This window comes from Neolamprologus multifasciatus, chromosome 18 (assembly GCF_963576455.1).
Source record: "Neolamprologus multifasciatus chromosome 18, fNeoMul1.2, whole genome shotgun sequence".
NCBI lineage: Eukaryota > Metazoa > Chordata > Actinopteri > Cichliformes > Cichlidae > Neolamprologus > Neolamprologus multifasciatus.
Window position 1 is genome coordinate 31647290 of NC_140456.1, and position 17032 is coordinate 31664321.

Sequence of the window (17032 nt, forward strand, 5' to 3'; positions counted from 1 at the left end):
CGCTTCCATAAACAGCAATAGCTACGAAAAAAGCATAAGACAAACACTCAAAGATGAGAGAGAGTACATGCAAGAGAAGAGTGCCGTGGACAGTAATTTTGTGTTAACACATGCTGCTAAAAGCAAAAAAGCCACCACAAGTGACAGATTCAGAACAACAGAGGGCACAAGGTGGTTTTAAAAAGATTCAAAAATAGACTAGTTTGCAGAAAAACCTGTTGTTCTGTCTGAAGTGCTTTCAGCAGTACACTCCAAGCTGGAAGAACATGTTATATGGTCAACTTCTCTCCTTAGTATTTCAGCTTTGGCTACAAATGAGATACATAACTGAAATGTAAAAATCTCTGTCTCTCTTCCACAGCATTTCTTTTGTCCTGTCTTTCTTCTCTCACCCCAACTGGCTGCGGCAGATGGCCGCCCCTCCCTGAGCCTGGTTCTGCCAGAGGCTTCTTCCTGTTAAAGGGGAGTTTCTCTTTCCCACTGTTGCCAAGTGCTTGCTCATAACAGGTTGTCTGATGTTAGAGTTTTCTCTGAATTATTTCAGTGTCTTTACCATACACCATAGACATAGGTTTGAGGTATAAGTAGAAAACAATTATACTTATCCAATTTAAATCTGATGCTGTTTGCTCTTTGGGGGTTCATGAAACTTTAAGAAGTCCAGTCACTTTCCTTCCAAGCTCCTTAGACTACCATGACCTGGATGACTGAGAACCTACCTGATTGCTAACCTCAGACTGCAAAAGGAGGCTGTCCTAAAATTAATGTGTTGAAGGCATACCATACTGTGGGGCCAAAGAGCTCAGTGATCCGATTGATGTGACATTGAATCTTGAATCTCCCTCAGTAGATGGCCTGTGATCAACCAGTAGCCTGGTTGATACCCTTTGCTTAGGATGGAGTATTGTGTAGAGTGGGCTTGCAGTGCACAATGAATAACTAAACTTGATCAGGCTGGTTAACACTTGCGGGTCTCTCTGGGTGTGAAGCCTATCTGGACAATCTGGGTTTATAATCTGAATTGCCAAAATGTGACTTTGGTCACTTCTAAACATGTTTTTTAACATGTTTAATCTGAACAAGCTAGGGGCTTGTTCAGATTAAAATAGTCAGAGATCACTGTCGGCCTCTCTCGGTTTTTATTACCACTGTACATTTTAAAGCTCAGTTTTTAAACCCTTGTGATGTAACTACAGCCCAGCCCATGCAGCAGTATATTAATGACTAACCTTGTATTGTGGATGGATTATCTCAGTTGTTCTCCTGACTGAAGTTTGGTCCGTTTACAGCATCCTGCCATGCAGTTGCATTTGTCCCTAACCCTCGTGAGTTAGCGTTCATCCTCCAGCTTCACTGTGCTAATGTGTTTATATTATGCTAACCATAGCTGTGTAGCTAGCCACCATGTAGCACATATGAGCTAGCCCAACTTCAGTAACCCTACAGACGTCACTGTTGTTTAGTTTCCTGTCTTCATTTATGTCCAAAGTGATAGCAAAGCTGTATGTTTTAATTTTTCAGAAATCCCTCAATCAGAACGTGGTATATTATTTAATCTTAATTTTTTTTTTGAGACTTCCTAAGTACCACTAGAGGGAGCCCACCTACCACCAGTGGTACGCGTACCACAGTTTGAGAACCACTGGACTAGAATATACAGTGTCCTACTCCTTCAAGACATTTAAGCATCAACAACAGACTTATTCAAGTATTAGGAAGGAGGGACTAGTAATGACCCTCACCTTAAATTACTTTGAGGTGTAGAGTATACAGGGCCCCATTCCTGATATTTTCCATATTTATCAGACTTACAAATTTCATGTCATCAAACAAATTTTGCTATTAGACAAAGACAAGTAAATTGATGTATACTCTGTACAGAACTTCTGTCAGTGAAATGTATGTTTAAATTGTTGTTGTGTTTGCACTGTCTTGTATCTCTATCCCATGTAGCAAGCAGGTCTGGCCCACATCTGGTATCAAGCTGGCACTGCTGGCTGACTTCTGGCATGGTAAGACATATGTCATCCAGATATGGGCCAGGCATAGATGGCACCATTTATGTGATGGCATGCCACATCTGGCCCGATTGTGGATTGGTTTATGTGGCCCAGGCTCATAGAAAACAGGTCTGGCCCGGATCCGGGATCAAGCTGGCACTTCTGACTGACTGGTGTCATGGCAGGGTGTATGTCAGTCAGATGTGTGCCAGGTCTGGCAATGATGGCACTAGTTATGTTCCTATTTTCCTGTTTTAGTTAGAAGAAATGCAGGTTTGACAGGTTTGTGAGTGTACACTTTATCCAAAACCTAGTGAGGGTTTACTCATGTTTACCACTGTGTGGCTGTAGCTCAGGAGGTAGATCCGGTCACCTACTAATCGGAAGGGTAGTGGTACGATCCCTGGCTCTTCCAGTCTGCATGCCAAGAGTATGAATGTAGTTAGGAAGCACTCAGTTTAGACAAAGTGTGTTAATGTGACATGTTGCATAGAGCACTTTCAGTAATCTGGGATAGTGAAAAGGGCTATATAATAATCAATCCATTCATTGTCTGAACAGAGTTTCTTCATGTTACTTTTCCACTATTATATTCTGGCGCATGTTGTTATTACATGTCTTGATTAAGGTACACATTAGGCTGACATCTGGGGCCAGAGCTGGAACTGTTCTGGGCCAGCAAAGGGCCACCAGTGTGTCTGCTGCTGGTCCATGTGTGGGCCACATCTGGCAAACCAGATCTGGGCCACCAAAGGGCCGTCATTCTTTGTGGTGTGTGGGCCAGATCCGATCCATACCAATTTTGCTATGTGGGATCGTTCTGTTCTGCCCGGTGTTGCACTGCTTTTTTGCACTCCCTGTGTTGACTGCCTGTTATATAAATGACCGTAATTTTGAAGGAACGCTGTCTGGTTTCACTGTGACTACCAATAAGCTTTAATTTTTAATTACCTTTTAATAAGAATTAATCCAGCTACTATCATTAGGGCCGGAGCATAAAACATGCGAAGACCCTACTATAATCACTTCTAATGGCTTTTTGAGGCCTTTAATCTGCTTGATAACTCATGAAATTTTGCCAACAAGAAGCCCGTCATTTTGAATTGAAGATGGCATTTCAGGAGATTATTCATGGTGTTATACTTTTGCCAACTCCTCCTTGTTTTTTTTGTAGGATCAACTTCATATTTGGTTAGTCTCAACTACAAACCTGGGTCATAATGTGGAGTTTTTGAGTTTTCGTCAAAAAGCATGGCCGTGGTGACACAGCAAATTTCAATCATCTGTCACTTGCAGACAGCTGAGAAACTAAGAGGCTGCACCAAGGTCCAGTATATGATAAAGAAGGATTATTTTGAATTGTGAATCATTCAAAGCTACTCTAGTAAATTCCCAAAATAAAAATATAGAGCCAGAAATGGAAATAATAGGCTGCCCTTTGATGTCTTCATCTTTTTCACAGCCTAAGGACTTTGGACTAGTGTGTCCAAAACTTTCTCAGGGAAAATAGTCAAAGCTTTTAAGATGTTACAGATGAGCCACTTTGATGATGAAGAATCAAAAGCAGCCACCCTGTCCTGCTTCTATATAAGCTAACACCAACCTGTTTGTGTGATATCACTTTGATTGGCTCTGTCGCTGCATTGTAAAAAAGCCCTGCAGCAAGCCTAAGACGCCTTCCTCCATTCTCTCTGTCTAAGTGTTGCTTCTCCAGGATGAAAATGGCATGATGACGCAGGTGGCACCAGCAAAGGATGACTCACTGAGCAGTGAGTGCACATACACTTAATGCGTAAGCACGGACACACACAAACACACAGACAAAAAGCAGCAGACTCCTCAGTTTGTATTCCTCACAGATAGCGCATCATAAATATCCTAATTGATTTCAAGCAGCTGCATGGTTCTCGTTCATCATGTCTCCATAATATCTAATGATTCTCATGCTTTGCTAGATAAAGAAGCAGGATGATGAAAATATTTTAGTAAATTACCGCTGAAAAGTGGCAACCAAGTGACACTTATCCACGAGAGGAGACCACATTTCAAAGAATGCAACATCAATTTCAGCCAAAGATAATGCGTGAGATTAATTTGCATTTTGTATTTGTACACATATCATGTCTTCTAGCTTTTGTAGCTAATGGTACACACTCTGTTATACTACCCATGTTCTGTATTCATTGCAGTGGATAAATCTTAGCACAAAGAGTAAGTGAATTTGTGTTTGGTTGATTATTTCTTTGTTTCTAACAATGCTTCTTGGCAATAAATCTTATATCATTGGAAAGTCTGTTTATTTCCCATTAAATGGTGTCACATTTGTAAGAACAAAGCATTTGTGGGTAGAGCAGCAGTTGGGTTGTGTGTCACACCCATGAAAAACTTGACAAAGCCAAACGGCTTATTCTGCTATTGACTCTTGTTTAGTGTTGTTTATTGGATTGGGTGATTGAAGTCTGAAAAAACAAGACATACTGACAATTTATCAATTTAACAACCGGGGGGTGGGGGGCCTCAGTAGCATGTGGAAGAACCACACACGGCTCTCTGGAGGTAGTGATCTTGGACCGGTTCGCTCACAGATTGGGTAGGGTAGCTTGGGTAGGCTGTTCATGCAAGAGTGACCAACACAGCCACATTTGCTGACAAATGCATCTGACAGCAGCATGTTGCTGCGTGCAAAAACTGTATTTCAGTGTTTGCTATTATCCATACACACACACACAATAGCAGCCCCTCTCGGGTAACAGGCATCTCCGAAAACGTTAGAGCACTGTTGCAAATATGCAATGTCTTGATGAATCGATCAGGTATTTGAAGTTCACACAGCACCATTCTCGCATGAAAATATCTTAAAAGTTTATTTTGTGACCCAGAAAGAGTAATATTTCAAACTCCGCCACTCTGCGTTCTTCCGCCGCTGCCTCGTTTCGAGCTGATTGGAGACCAAAACAGACAATCAGATATTTTTGCATCCAAGTCTGTGATTGGCTGGTTTTGTGGCACAAATATAACGGTGTACAGAAAGAGTTGAGTGCGCACGAACAGAAATGTTGAGAGTGCAAGCAACACATTGCGAGCAAGCGCAAATGCAAAAACTGAGCGAGAGGGGCTGCTATTGTGTGTGTGTGTGTGTGTGGATAATAGCAAACGCTGAAATACATTTTTTGCACGCAGCAATGAAGTTTGTTCACTCAAATTTAGCTTTTCTTTGCTCAAAATAAATTTCTCCTCAAAATGCAACACTTGCACCTGCAATTTTTTTTTTACGTGCGCTCAGAATAGTGGCACAAAAATAACGCCATAAAATTGCACATTGCTTACCTATTTGCATACAGATTCATCCTTTTTCCGTTGCCATTACTCTTTTTTATCTCATTCTTGAACCTGAATAACCTCTTGGTTATTCACGATTTGTTGTTAAAGCACCTACAAGCCTCTATATTAAGGCAATCCAAGTTAAGCCAAGAAATCACTGGGATTTTTAAACATTTTAAAATAGTATCCCAAGTTCTTAGACTTCACTAGAATATTATAAACACACTGAATATACTGCATGAAAGAGTAAAGTCAGACACTACAAGACTCCCTTTGCACTGAACTGTTTACTCCAAGCAAATTTGAGATTTTAAAACTTTATATAACGCAGTTAGAGCCTGTCCAGAACTGCAATAATGACATAATATGATATTGTCCAATAATGATTTTAAACAATTACACTTATTAATCAAGGTACTGGTGTGAGAAATTAGCCTTAGAGTTGTTGTTTTTTATACTTGTCTCTTACAAATATACCATACAATGAAACCTGCTTTAGTATCAACAGACAGAATATGCAGGTGCATGTAGGAATGAACAGCAAGGTGGAGTGTTGTTCGAGATGTTGAGCAGGTGGTGCTTGTGATGAATGCAGACAGAAGGGTGAATGTACTGGGGTGTGAGGGTGTCAATGGCAGGGACTCACTCTGGCCTTGGCAGCAGGGGTGGAGGGGTCTGATGTCTTGTTGTTCGGGGTGGAAGAGACCTGAGGAGACAACCAGCCTGGTCAATACAGCCTCCAACCAACCAAATGCTACACCACAACGAGGTGGAGGACATGGGTGTGATCAAAAGAATGCAAATGCCTGGACCAATTGTGTGTAATGGATGTTAGAGCTACTTAAAAAAGAAGCAGAAGAACCAAATACATTAACCAAATGTGTGGGTGTATGAATAATATTATATAATTGATAGTAGTGGCACCGGTTAAATGTTAGAATTTATTTTTGGGACAATTTAGCATGAAGATCAGAAGTATTGTGCATTCAGATGGTAGAAAACTGGAACAGATGGAGCCTTTTTAAAACATGACATTAGTACAAATGTTGTAACATTTTTCTTTTGTTAGTGACAAAAGCTAATCAAATACCATCATAAAAAAAGCGTGTCGGATTATTTATACAGTCTGAAAACAACAAATCAAATGTCACATTTCTGGAGTGTACCACTGCTCACATAAACAGCACTGATATTATTGCTAAATACTGAGGTGGGAAAGGCTATTAGTCACATAAACTCCTCCTGAATAGAAAATGTAAATATATGAGAGACAAAGCAATTTAGTATCACAAGAGACTGAATGAGTCAGGGCCAATAATTATGACGCAGGGCGCCGATGTGTTTGTGTAAAGAAGCTTTCATAGAGTAAAAGCGTGTTTTTAAAAGCAGGAAAGATGCTCCTGTGAAACACAATGCCTGAAAGAGTGAATGCAGCGGTTAAGTGCAGTTCATAGCAATATTTTCCCCTCCGACTGCTCTTTTGTTACACACAGAAAAGTACAAGGTCTGGGCAATTTCACAGAACTATTTGCACAGAAAGCAACAGCTCCTTTTCTACAGTAATCTAACTTTAATTGGCCATACAATCATGACTAAACGCTACAGGTTGTGGAAGTTAAGCGTTGCTGAAAAGGTGCATGGATTGTGTTCCCCTGAATAGGAGTAGCGGTGACGTCTATGCTGGATACAACACCCAACCAAACACTGCAGTATGACCAGGCAGGAGAAAGTAATGGAATGTAAATAGATGTGAAAGGAAGATATTAACATATTATTTGTTAATCATTGTGCACCTATTTTGGTGCACAGAAAGACACTTTGTATCTGCAATTTCAGAAAAAGACACTACAGACACGTGGAAATGAAACCGATGTAGCTAGTGCAAAAGAACGCAAATTAACTTTGACTATCTAGAGAAACACAAAAACATACAAACAAGTGGACAAAATGTCAACAAGTGTATGAGGAATGCAACTGTTAGTTGTGAGAACATTTAAATATAATTCAACATTTTGCAAAGTAGACGTTCTTGATCAGCCCCGATTATCTGAATGATCAACATAAAGCTTGAACCCATTAGCTTAGTTATTAGCATTCAACCCTACCAGAACCCTACGAAGCTCAAGAATAAACATATTTTATTCTGATTTCATTGTGTGTGCATGTACGTAAATTTGCCTGACTGTATTTTGCTACTCTTTAGCTAACACTAGGACGGACGTAGCTAGTGTGACATCAACCATTCTCATGGCTGCAAAACAAAAGACGATGCCACCAGGAGCTGTAGGTGCAAAACACTCATTTGTTAATGACAAGTCATTAGCCAATTAGCTATGTGCTGATGCTGGTGCTATTATTTTATAATAGACATAATTCTCGATTTGGAAACATGATATGACCAAGTTTTATAAAATTGACTTAATTTTTTATTCAGTATGAACCAAAACAAGTGAACGAGCCTATTAACCTGTAAACAGACAGCAAATCACCGTCCGCTGGCCCTCAGATAGAGAGCACTTTACGTACACAGCGTGAGGCACTTCCCCATTAGCTTTTTTTGTTTTTTTCATATTTGGAAGCCACGTCCATGTTTTCTACTATCTGTGCATAAACAGAAAACATTCACTGCTTAAAGTAAAAAAAGACATATTAGCCATTTCCCTGCTTCTGTTTTCCAAGCTTATCCAATTGATTTCCAGCTCGAGCTTTAGTAAGCTCAAAACGTCTGAGAGAGACGTCAAACTTCTCATTAACTCCCAAGAAGAAAGAAAAAAATCCCTGCACATTTTCCAAAATGGCTACTTTCTCAGCACAATATTGTTCTGAGGCAAAACCACTCTCTGACGGACAATAGAGAAGATATAATGGATAGAGTGAACGCATTATTTCACATGGCAGGGCAGACAGAGAGAGGATGACGCCTGTGATTCAAAGCGACGGCACACCCCTTCCTCTAGACACTCTGTCACATAACATTGAAGGGAGACGGACAACATAGTCATGTCTCTGATCCATGTCATGACATGCTGGGCAACTTTAGGGTGGTGGAATTCAGGTAGCATGCATGCTTCCTGTTCTGTATGTCATTCTGAGATAGAACATCATCTGTCAGAACATGTGCATTGCAGCAAAATGTTGTTAAAAAGTGGATATTTCAGAAAGAGGAATATGTTAAAAGATTGATGTTAGATGGAAGCTGGGAAACGAATATAGAGTTGTAAAGTTGCTATTTTCCCAGTTAACATGTACACGCCCTTTAAAATGCCCACAGTGCAGAAGTGACATGTTTCTGAGTTATTGTTATTTCAAATGGTGTCAAATTATATACACTTAGTAGCTCATGTGAGGATTGCTTTTCTCTCTTACTCTCTTCTCGTTTGGCTCTCAGCGAAGGCGGTCACACTTTTCTCCTCTCCCTTATCTTCCCTGCTTAGCTTCTTATGTCCTTGTCTTGTCTCGTGCTTTTTTCACTTCCCTGGAACACCCTCTCACAGTCTGTTTCTAAAACCTAAAGAGAATTATGGATTTGATCAGCTGGTCTCTGAATGCTATTGACACCCTTTTCTCAACGAGAAGTCTGGGCTCGGGAGAGCCCGAGTGCCCTGGAGGGACTTTCCCTGCCAGATACACAATGGACGGGTGGCAGAAATGGAGGATTGTCTGCCTGGCGGGACTGTCCTATTCGGAACCATGATAACAGGGTTCTTGCTGATCGCAGCTGGCTTGGCCCTGGCTTATCGGAGAATTAAGAAAGCGGAACCGGCTGTTCAAACCCCCCCAAGGCTGCCCGGTGGGATTGGAACGATGGGACGAGGTGCGGCTTCTCAGAAAGGGCTCACTGAAGGCAGCATGGTTAAGAGCTTGGAGGCGCTAACGGCTGCAGTGAAGGCTCAGAATAACACCTCTGAGCATATACTGGATTACAACCTGCTCAACATTTGGCAATAAAACCCTTTCTGATTCTGATTCTGATTCTGATTCTGATCAGGGAAGAATCCACTCGGAACAACACCTCTGGATTACATCGCGGATCAGTTGGCTGTGGTCGTCAGGTCTCAGAATCTGCTCTGTGAGCAAAAGACTGAAAAGACCACAGAATTGAAGGTAAATAACATCATGGAGAAACTCGCAGCTATCCAACGGGAGATTGAGAGACCAGTGTCGGAGTGTTAAAAACAGCTTGAAATTCTCATGAGTTGTTTGTAAAAGCAAAATCACCATTGTGATGCGGCTACCCCTTCGGCGCCAGCTGTGGGCTCAAGGCCGGAGCCGAACAAAAACTCCCTGATAACGACTGTGTTGAGTCTGTTCCTTCCCATTCCATGCAAGGGCACCTGGGTTGGCTGGTAGACTGTTTACTTAGCCTGGCAGGGCAAAGGACACTGTCTCAGCTGAACTCTGGACACGCACACACATACACTTACACTGATAAGCACACACTCATCCCCCTCCCTTTCCAAACGCCTTCGCTGCTTGTTTCCTGCGGGGGAACACGGCGGTTCTGTGTGCCGCGCTGGAATGGTAGCGCTGTGCAGGGCGGCTGCTGTGTTCGCTTCGGATTACTCCTCACCCCCCACCCAATCCTGTGGCTTGTCATGTCTTCCACATAGTTGTGCTGTGGACATGTGTGCTTTTTATGCAGAGGAGTTTTTCTGTTTCCTGTTCTCATGCTGTCCTACCACGGAAGCACAGCATGAGTAGAGATCTCTTTTTTTCCTCTTGTACTTTCCCATTGTAGTGTACATTTCAGTGTTTTTCTGTAACGCTACCGCTCTCTGACTTGTATCCCCATGTAATGTCTGTGTTGTGTGTGTAAGGTCGGGGGGGGGGGGTCGTCCCATTTCACTTTAGGGCAACCTGCATGTGGCGAATAAAGCTTTGATTGATTGATTGATTGATTACTAGTGTTCTTCTCTACTGTAGGTCTAACCATAGCTGCACCGTGCCACTGCTGTACGGCACTGCAAATATAACTGAATCCAGTGTTTTCCGCAGAGTCAGAGCACGCAGTCATCTGATTGTTTCTGCACTCCAGGCACCGACATTGTTTGTACAGAATTATGAGAATCCAGGAACACATTTACAATGTTTCAGGAAATCTACTTCTACTGCGAGAAAGATTTGCAGTACTGTTCTGAGAGTTTGTACCAGGACCTATTATACAGTTAAGTTTAAGGTAAAACATTTGAAATGCTTTGAATTCAGCATTTTTCAACACTACTTTTATCTATTTAAAAAAATGTTATCTGTTTCAGAATGACCAGAAAGAAAAACTGTAAATTAACTACGAAATATGCAGAGGTTAAATTAAATATATTCTGACATCCAATCTCAATCCCAGAGTAAAGGAATTAATTCATGTTATTATGCTGTATAACACACATGCGCTATTTAAAGTACAAACCACCCATCGCCAAATCATTCGCTGTTACAAGAAAAGCATTCATTCATGAATCTTGACAGGTACATCACCGTCCTGAATTATTCATAGTCCTCTCTTGTGCTGTCTCTTTGTCTTACCTTTCCTCCACCAGGCTGGTACTTGATGTTGTCAATAGAACCAATCTTGGAACGGACGTTCTTTAGATCTGGTGTCGGAGCATTGATGGGTCGGGGGGTGCGGGGAGCACGGGGAACAGCTGGTTTCTTATCCAGGGGAGTCTGCTTGGGCACAGGGGGTTTGGTGATGACCCGACGGCGGTGAGTGGCACTGGATTCTCCATTGGTGGAAGCAGCCGGGGTAGCAGGAGCGGCGGTTGAGGCTGGGCGAGGACGGGCTACAGAGAAACAGAAAGTATAATAAGTATAATTTATATATCACTATAATAGTATAATAATTTATATTCTAGTATAATATAGTAAAATTTGTGAAAATGTAAAAGCCTACCACTATGTCATTTACTTGTTATGAAAGTATGCATTGTTTTTCCTTCCCACTGTCGCCAAGTGCTTGCTCACAGGGGTTTGTCTGATTGCTGGGGTTTTCTCTCTATTACATTTAATGCTTATACAATAAAATATGTCGCTTAACTATTTAATCTAACATACTTATTGCTCTATATTACCCCAGTTCTACCAGTGTTGTGACACTTCTGCCACGTTTGAATAAAATCATGGGAGACAAAATTTTCGGGCTGCATCTGAAATTTTGGTGGTAACCTTCTCCCACGTTTCGGCCCAGAATTTTGTGTTACCATGCTGGTCCCTGCTTTGATAAAATACCTCAAAGTGGTCCTAAAGTGGATACAGGAACCTGACTGGTAGAAGAAGAACTGGAAATAACCCACGGAGTTTTTGTAGTCATGGATGTCTGTGAAACTAACTTACAACTGCATGAAAACATGTGTATTGTGTAAGTTTGTGTATTCCCCCCCCAAAAAAAAATTAATCTGTTATTTTAAGTATTTTATGTTTCTTACGTGTCTTGGGTTTCTTGGCCTCACTGGTCTTGTTCTCAGTTTTGTCGTTCTTGTTGGCTGCAAGTGGAAAACAGAAAACAGGTTTTTCACCATAATTTTTAGGTAGCAATACAAAAAAAATAATGAGGCATTTCCAGCTTCAGGTGGTGCCCTGAGGTGCCTCAGGTGGTGCCCCTCTAGCCGTTCCAAAAATAGGCTTAAGGTTGCGAGGAGTTAGGGTACTTATTTTAATGCTCCAGAAAGAAGAGGAAGAAAAGGAATATAGAATATATGTTAGGTTAAGTGAAAAAGAGTGGAAGGGTGAGCATATATATATATATATATATATATATATATATATATATATATATATATATATTTTAGGGGTGCAACGATAATCGTATTGATATTGAACAGTTCGATACAGTGCTTTCGGTTCGGTATGCATATGTATTGAACAATACAAAATTTTTAATTTATTTTATCAACTTTTCTTCTGACGATGCTGTCTGTGTTGAGAGCTCAGTGGATCTGCGTTCGACTACTCCGCCTAGGCTGCACTGTGAGCGCAGATCCACTGAGCGCAGCGCAAGCTAGCGAGACAGAAGCTAGGCTCGTTGCAGCATGGCAAATTGAACCCCCCCCCCCCCCCCCCCCCGCATTCAGATCTGGCCTTTGGAACTATTTTGGTCTTCACGTGAAGTATGACCCTGAAGGTAAGCGCATCATGGACAAAACAGTATGTTGGATGTGCCAGCAATGCTCAATTACATTGGTGGGAACTAGTGTGTTAGCGCAGTTTGCTCGTTAACGTGTTGACGCCGTCCAGCCCCATGCACGGGGCGATCCGCGGTAGCTCGTTAACGGAGATTTGCCGTGTTGTGGCTTTAACGTCATTTCAGATTAACGCTGACAGCACTAGTGGGAACACAACGAATATGACTGCACTTTTACACCGACATCATCCTAGTGCAAAGACAAGTGGAAGCAGACAAAAACAACAAGCACGCATGCTACAAACTTTACCCGAGTCATTTAGACAGCCGTTAGCACATGATTCTCCTTATGGGGACCTGATATGTTTAATATGCTGCTGAGAATATAGCCCAGAAGAAGCTATAGTATAGCTTTTATTTTGGAAAGAGCCATTTCTCTGTAATAAACTCTCTTTTCCAAGGATGAGTGATTTCTCAATCAGATAGATTTATTTTTTTATTACTTTGTTGTTTCAGCAACATTAAATTTAAAAACTGTACTCCTGAGTTAAAATATATATTTATAATTTTAATAAATGACAAATTAAAAAGGCATAAACATTTTTTTGTATCAAAAAATATTGAACCGTGACACCAAAGTATCAAACTGAACCGTGAATTTTGTGTATTGTTGCACCCCTAATATATATATATATATATATATATATATATATATATATATATATAAACACCCTGTTGAATAGGACACTTCTTTTCACATTAAATTATAGTAATGATCCAATAATATGACAGACAACATTAATGACTAACTTGAGCTGAGACTTCAATATTCAGCATCTCATGAGTTATTTGTTTATTCTCAAGTCTGTGGACACCAAATCAAAGCTATAAAGAGAGTGAAGAATAGACATGTACATTCACTGCTGTTGTCAGCTCCTGTCTGGCTGATGTTACAGAAAACTGTTACCGTACTAACACACGGTAAATTTAGAAGTGCTAAATCACGGCTCTGCCATTGTTACCTTGCTGTAAAGTTGTTTTCTTACTCGTTATTTCCGAAAGACAAGGAAACTTGGATGAACTTGTCACATTTTCTTTTAGTGTCGTTTGGTTTTGGTTACTTTTGGGATTAGTTTTGATCATTTTAGTTTATTTTGTAGTATTTCAAATATTTATATTTACATGCAATATTTAGGCAAAGTAAAATACATTTAGAATAGATATGATTATACAGACCCGACAACCAAATCAGCTGACTTACAGACTGATCAAATAATCAAAGACTAAAACTAAAAATGTTTTGTTAATATTGTGTTTAATTAAGCTTTGTGGGTGCACACTATTGTTTATCACTATATTATATGTTTCTATATGATGTAGTTTGAATTTATCACACCTACTTTTAGGTTTTATTGGGAAGGATGTGATTATTTAACTGATATGTTCTGCCCATACATATTTCTTTTTCTACAATATTGCAGAGCTGATGGCTTAAAGGCAAAATGAGACAGAAACTCAACAATTTCTGGTGACATGAAGTTTGTTAACTGCATAACATGAGTTTCCAGTAACAGTATGTACAGTTTTTGATAAAGCCACAGTATGTAATACTGCTGTGATGTGACAGAAACATCATGGACTTGGACGTAACTGTTGACACTGGGGCAAAAGTCTCAAAGAGTAATGGAGCACTCATGCAGCTAAAATGAAACATAAACCCTGCAGCACCTAACACCTAATGCTGTGAACTGGGTGACTGAATCATATTGTGTGAGGGTACACACAAACAGCTCATATCTCCCTTGCTCTGAGAGGTGAGATACTGTTTGTCATGTGCAGACAAAAATACCAGTTGGGCTCTTCAAAAGCCAGCACTTGAATCTGATTAAGTCTAACACATGGTAGCAATTCAGTTAGCCTGTTGATGCAGCCTGGAGCAGCGCCAGTGTGCAATGCAAGTCACTGTTCGAGTTAGAGCACCAAGTGAAATTTCCTGTTGCAGAGGATATGTTGAGATACTATAAGGAACGGCAGATTCTATTGTATATAGTATTTTATTTTATTCCATTCTATTCTGTACAGTTGTGTACAGTATATTATTCTTATTGTATTCCAGTGTTCTCTAATTTTTGCTATATAACTTTGCACTGTCCACTTTCTGCTGTGACAAAACAAATTTCCTACGTGTGGGACTAATAAAGGTGATCTTATCTTCTCTTATCTTATTTCATATCATGCAAACCGGTACAGTCAGATATGCTGCAGGTGCAGCAAAGGAACTGATGCTGCACTGTATCCTCGTACCTGCAGTCTTGCCTGCAGCAGTTGCAGAGGAGCCATTCTTACTGGCAGTTGTACGGGGAGCGGGCGTGGCCTTTGGCACAGGTGGACGTTTTTCCCCATTTTCTGGAGTCTGAAGAAAAACCAAAGAAGAGATAAACAGCTGTGTTCCTGAATTTTACGTGTATGACTTTGTGTATGACTGCTGTGTGCATAAGGAGTGTTTTCCAGGCTTTTATAGTGCAGCCAAATGCAAGTAGAAAATGAAAGTGAGAAGAGAAAAGAGGAGGCTAAGGTTTTAACATTGGGAGATTAAAAAGGACATTTGCGACAGATGGTGGCTGATATCTGGAACCACATGGAACAATCAGGGCTTTTAAAATGATAGTAGGCAAGAGATTTGTATGAAAATGCTCTCAATCAGTGGAAGACCTGTGTCATCCAAGCATGGCCAACAAGAGGACATTATTAATAGCATGACCACAGGATTATACAGTATGTTTAATTTCAGAGTCCATAATCCAGGGATCTTCAACTCCAGTCCTCGAGAGCTACTGTCCTGCAGCTTTTAGATGCATCCCTACTCCAACACAGCTGAATCAGGCTGAGTCCGCACGCTTTAAGTACGAGCATTACGCGTACTACGTACAGTGCATACTATAAGTACGAGAAGTGCGAAAGAGAGAGGCCTGTGAAATGGGATGGTCTAGCCTTCGTCGCGCTGTTCAGGTTGCCTAGCAACCATCATACTAACTGCGAGAAATGTTTCATACAGCTTTGTGTAACAGAAATGAAGGAGAAAAAAATGTTTTTTTGCTCATTCATTTTTGTCATGACATCACTTTGATTAGTTGAGTATCTGAGGCTGAGACCACAGGACTGTAAAACATGATTGTTTTGCTTCATTTCTGTACTAAACAGTCATTTTAAGATTAGCTAGTAAATAACAATTAGCTAATGTTGTTCATGAGACTAAAATCATCTCACTGTGGTAATATAAATATAATATGGCCAATATTATATGTATTGTCAGATTAGTATGAAATATATACATATATATATATATATATATACACACACACACATATATATACACACACATATATATATATATGGGTTTCCGGTACAGATCGGGTAGTGACACGGGCTGTCACTACCCGGATTGTTGGAATAGTGATGATGATGTCCGCTATCACTGTCAATTGCCAGTAAACACTTAATCTGGCTGCTGAATCTTCACGTGACATATTACAAAGTCTGTATTATTAACTCTGTCATTAGGCGCCATTCTTCTTATTTTACGGCGCTGTTGTTCAATCGGGGAACGCTCTCTGTTGAGGAGAAAAGCAAAAAGTTTGTTGAGGATACGGATTATCCATTGTTTAAATGTCCCGGTAGTCGAAAAGGAGGCAGAGCTGTTGAGAAATGCCAAGAGCTAACTGGGCGCTAACCGTGTCATTCAAATATATTGAATGTCGCAATGTTGGCAAAGAGAGGAAGTGACGTAAGATTTGCGCATGCGGGGTACGGATCGGGTTTCCGGTACGGATCGGGTAGCGACACGGACCACGCTTGATATTTGGGGAAATTGACGGCGCATTTGGAGTACGCATTTGAAGTACACTTTGAATTGGGACAGCCGTCGTCGCGTGGCGGTGACGTAATCGCACTCAAAATGCGTACTTCAAGCGTGCGGTCTCTGAATTGGGACACAGCCTCAGATGGCTGAATTACCTCTTCAGTGTGCCATCAAGGTTGGCAAAGGCCTGGTAACAAGCCATTAATCTGACTCAGGTGTGTTGGAACAAGGATAGATCTAAAAGCTGCAGAACAGTAGCTCTCGAGGACTGGAGTTGGAGGCCCCTGCCATAATCTAATGGGCAGTGGTGGTTACATCGATCTTTCATGTATGGGTGAAATATATATTTTAAAATGTGAAATGGCATGTAAAGATCCTATTTTGTAACTCTGAAAGACATATCTAGATATTAATGTGGACTGAGAGTCATCCAGTCTTTACCAAATACTGACATAGCTTGCACTGAAGAAATACATGTAACCTTGTGTCTTATACTTACCTTGGCAGCCTTAGCAGAGCTAGTTGCTGTCGGCGGCCGCTTGGCAGCAGTAGGTGTAGTTGCCTTGGGTACAGGGCTTTTTTTATTGGCTGAAGCAGTGGTGGGGGAGGGGCGTTTGGCCGAGTTGGCCTCGCCATTTGTGGAGAGAGTGGATGGGCGTGATTTGGCAGAATCTGGTTTGGTGGAACCTGCATTAGGCTGGTGATTATGAAATTAAAGAAGCCAAAATAATAGTAAAA

At 40.9% G+C, this 17032-nt stretch overlaps 1 protein-coding gene across 5 annotated transcripts in view; it reads right to left on the minus strand.

Annotated features, from left to right (window-relative positions):
* The window catches only part of LOC146498400 (uncharacterized), a 122891-nt gene that overhangs the window by 8318 nt on the left and 97541 nt on the right, over positions 1-17032 (minus strand). For 4 of the 5 annotated variants that reach the window (XM_085141210.1, XM_085141208.1, XM_085141209.1 and 1 more), the window contains 5 exons: positions 16794-16991; positions 14740-14848; positions 11741-11797; positions 10842-11098; positions 5968-6027 (listed from right to left, as the gene is read on the minus strand). In XM_085141210.1, the coding sequence (XP_084997336.1) occupies positions 5968-6027; positions 10842-11098; positions 11741-11797; positions 14740-14848; positions 16794-16991 (681 nt within the window). The remainder of the gene's footprint in view (positions 1-5967; positions 6028-10841; positions 11099-11740; positions 11798-14739; positions 14849-16793; positions 16992-17032) is intronic. The other variant, XM_085141212.1, reaches the window with a different exon arrangement.